The sequence below is a fragment of the Salvia miltiorrhiza genome, unplaced genomic scaffold (genome assembly GCF_028751815.1).
Source record: "Salvia miltiorrhiza cultivar Shanhuang (shh) unplaced genomic scaffold, IMPLAD_Smil_shh fragScaff_scaffold_61, whole genome shotgun sequence".
Taxonomy (NCBI): domain Eukaryota; kingdom Viridiplantae; phylum Streptophyta; class Magnoliopsida; order Lamiales; family Lamiaceae; genus Salvia; species Salvia miltiorrhiza.
In genome coordinates this window covers 349,422-351,764 of record NW_026651474.1, presented here as the reverse complement: position 1 = coordinate 351,764, position 2,343 = coordinate 349,422, and the positions used below count along the sequence as shown (strand labels likewise).

Genomic DNA, 2,343 nt, shown 5'->3' with positions numbered 1-2,343 from the left:
TACAAAATCTCTCAACATCACACCACACCACACACATCTCTCTCTCTCTCTCTCTCCAAGTAATGGCATCAAGCTCAATGACATCCTCATCATGGAGTAGCAAGCAGAACAAGCAATTTGAGGCAGCCCTAGCTAAGTTCGACAGGGACACGCCCGACCGCTGGCACAACATCGCTCGAGCCGTCGGAGGCGGCAAATCGGCCGACGAAGTCCGCCGCCACTACGAGGCCTTAGAGAGGGACATTTCCAGCATTGAGAACGATCAAGTCCCCATCCCCAACTATAGGGCTGCCCGCAATGCCAGAACTTAGCTACGTACGTAATTATACACTCTTATCACATTCTCTCAACTTTCATCCAATTCGGATTTTGCATATCAATTGAAAAACTCTTCAAATATAAGGACTTTCAGCTGTTCTATTTGTTCACGTGGTTATCAATTTTCGACGAATTAGTGTCATTATGGTACATCATGCGTTTAAGCCACATAGACATTTTAGACATCTACCTCAGTACTAATTTGGGTGAAATTCACAGTCGTGTTAATAAATAGAATCGTTCAAAATTCATATATTTAGAGGCATAATTTTTAGTTCATGTGCAAAATTAAACTTCGGTCAAACCCCTTTTAACATAGTTTTTCATTTCTTAGTTGTTCCAATGATGAGATTGTCGCCACACTATAAGGAGAAAAACAGCATGACTTTTATACCATGAGTGATTAACAAAAACGTGGCGACAATATATGAAATTAATACGATGAGTTTGGCTCATGATCTAATGTTCATTGATTCTCTTCGTGTTTAACAGGATTGATCAAGAATTTCCAGCTACAGAAAGCGACCGCAGCAAACTGTGATTAGCAAACTGGTGGCGAATTGTAGAAAAATTAATGATGCAGATGCATAACTTACTTAATGTATATATATATATCTGTGATGGTGGTTAAATTGTATGATTATGCTGAATTAATTAAAATTGTCAGTTTTGAGGGAAAATATAGATTAGTAGTTCATGTTGTGGAGAATCAAAATCCAAGAGTACGTATTAAAAAAGTTGGAGGAGAAAAGCGGGAAACCAAATGTGATCATTAAAGCGATTTTATTCTCCGACATAACAGTAGTGGATGTACGAAAATATACATTTTATTACAATTAAAAATGACGAAAGCTCTACTCTAAAAAAAAAAAATGACGGAAGCTTTGTCTTCTTAATTTTTTTTTTTGGTCAAGAAAAAGCATAACTAAAACAAAGGTACCAGAGGTACCAAACAGATAGTCTTACAACAATTTGGCCAACAACTCGTTAGAACTCCAATCGCTAAAACTGAAATCCTTTCCCAAAATCTTAAACTCTTTGTTCCAACTCTAAATTCTAGCTTTAATCTCCAAAATAAGTCTAGTAATAGACCACTCTTTACCTTCGAAACGACTTTTATTTCTCCGCTTCCAAATAAGCCAATTGGTGCACATCCACTACGCCTTGAGGAATTTCTCACAATTCTTTCCTTTGCCCAAATGTGTGAACATGTAGAAGTGAGAGTCGATGCCTCTAGGACGAACCGGACTGCTCCCAAGCCAAGTCTGCACCATGTTCCACACCATTCCAGTTTTAGGGCACGTCAAGAAAACGTGCTCTACCGATTCAGGGCTGTGAAAACAAGAATTGCACGTCATCTCCTCCACACCCAACGGCACGTTCCTCTTCCTCAGATTGTCACAAGTTGGTAATCTACTCCTCAAAATCCTCCAAGCTGAAACTTTGGCTTTATGTGCAGCTGGTGTTACCCAGATTCTAGCCAATGTGTCCTTGTTTCTAATTGTCGAGGCGCTCTCATTACGAAAAGCCTTGATCACCGAGCATGCGGATTTTGTGGTGTAATCACCACATTTGGAAGCATTCCACATCCACCTTTCTCTGCTACCTGCAATTAGTACATAAAGTTACCATATTTGGAAAAAGGTTAAATTTAAATTTGTTCCTCAATCGGGATTAATGGTAAAACTCACTAATAGATCTTAGATGATGATATATTACTTGACATTTTCTCTTGATCATTAGTTTTGATAGATAAAAATATTAAGAGTGCATTTATTTTGATTGTAAATAATGGCGGATCTAAAAATTTAATCATAATCGGGCGAGATTTCATAAAAACTTTATGACTAGGCAAATCTAGATTTTTTTTTGAAAGTCACATATGGGTAACATAAGAAAAAAAATTGACCGGACAATAGCCAAGGGTGCCAAGCCTCTAAAACCACCCCTAATTGTAAATATTTATTGAAAAATGATTGATAAAAAATGATACAATATTATCATTCTCTTTTCTTTATCATATGT

The 2,343-nt window shown here is 37.4% G+C and overlaps 1 protein-coding gene across 1 annotated transcript; it reads left to right on the top strand.

Moving 5' to 3' along the window:
* LOC131003064 (protein RADIALIS-like 4) lies at positions 1 to 998 on the top strand. Its single transcript, XM_057929541.1, has 2 exons — positions 1 to 315; positions 811 to 998. Exon 1 carries the CDS (start codon positions 63 to 65, stop codon positions 309 to 311), a length of 249 nt encoding a protein of 82 aa, XP_057785524.1. The 5' UTR covers positions 1 to 62; the 3' UTR covers positions 312 to 315; positions 811 to 998.
* Positions 999 to 2,343: the final 1,345 nt, after the last annotated feature.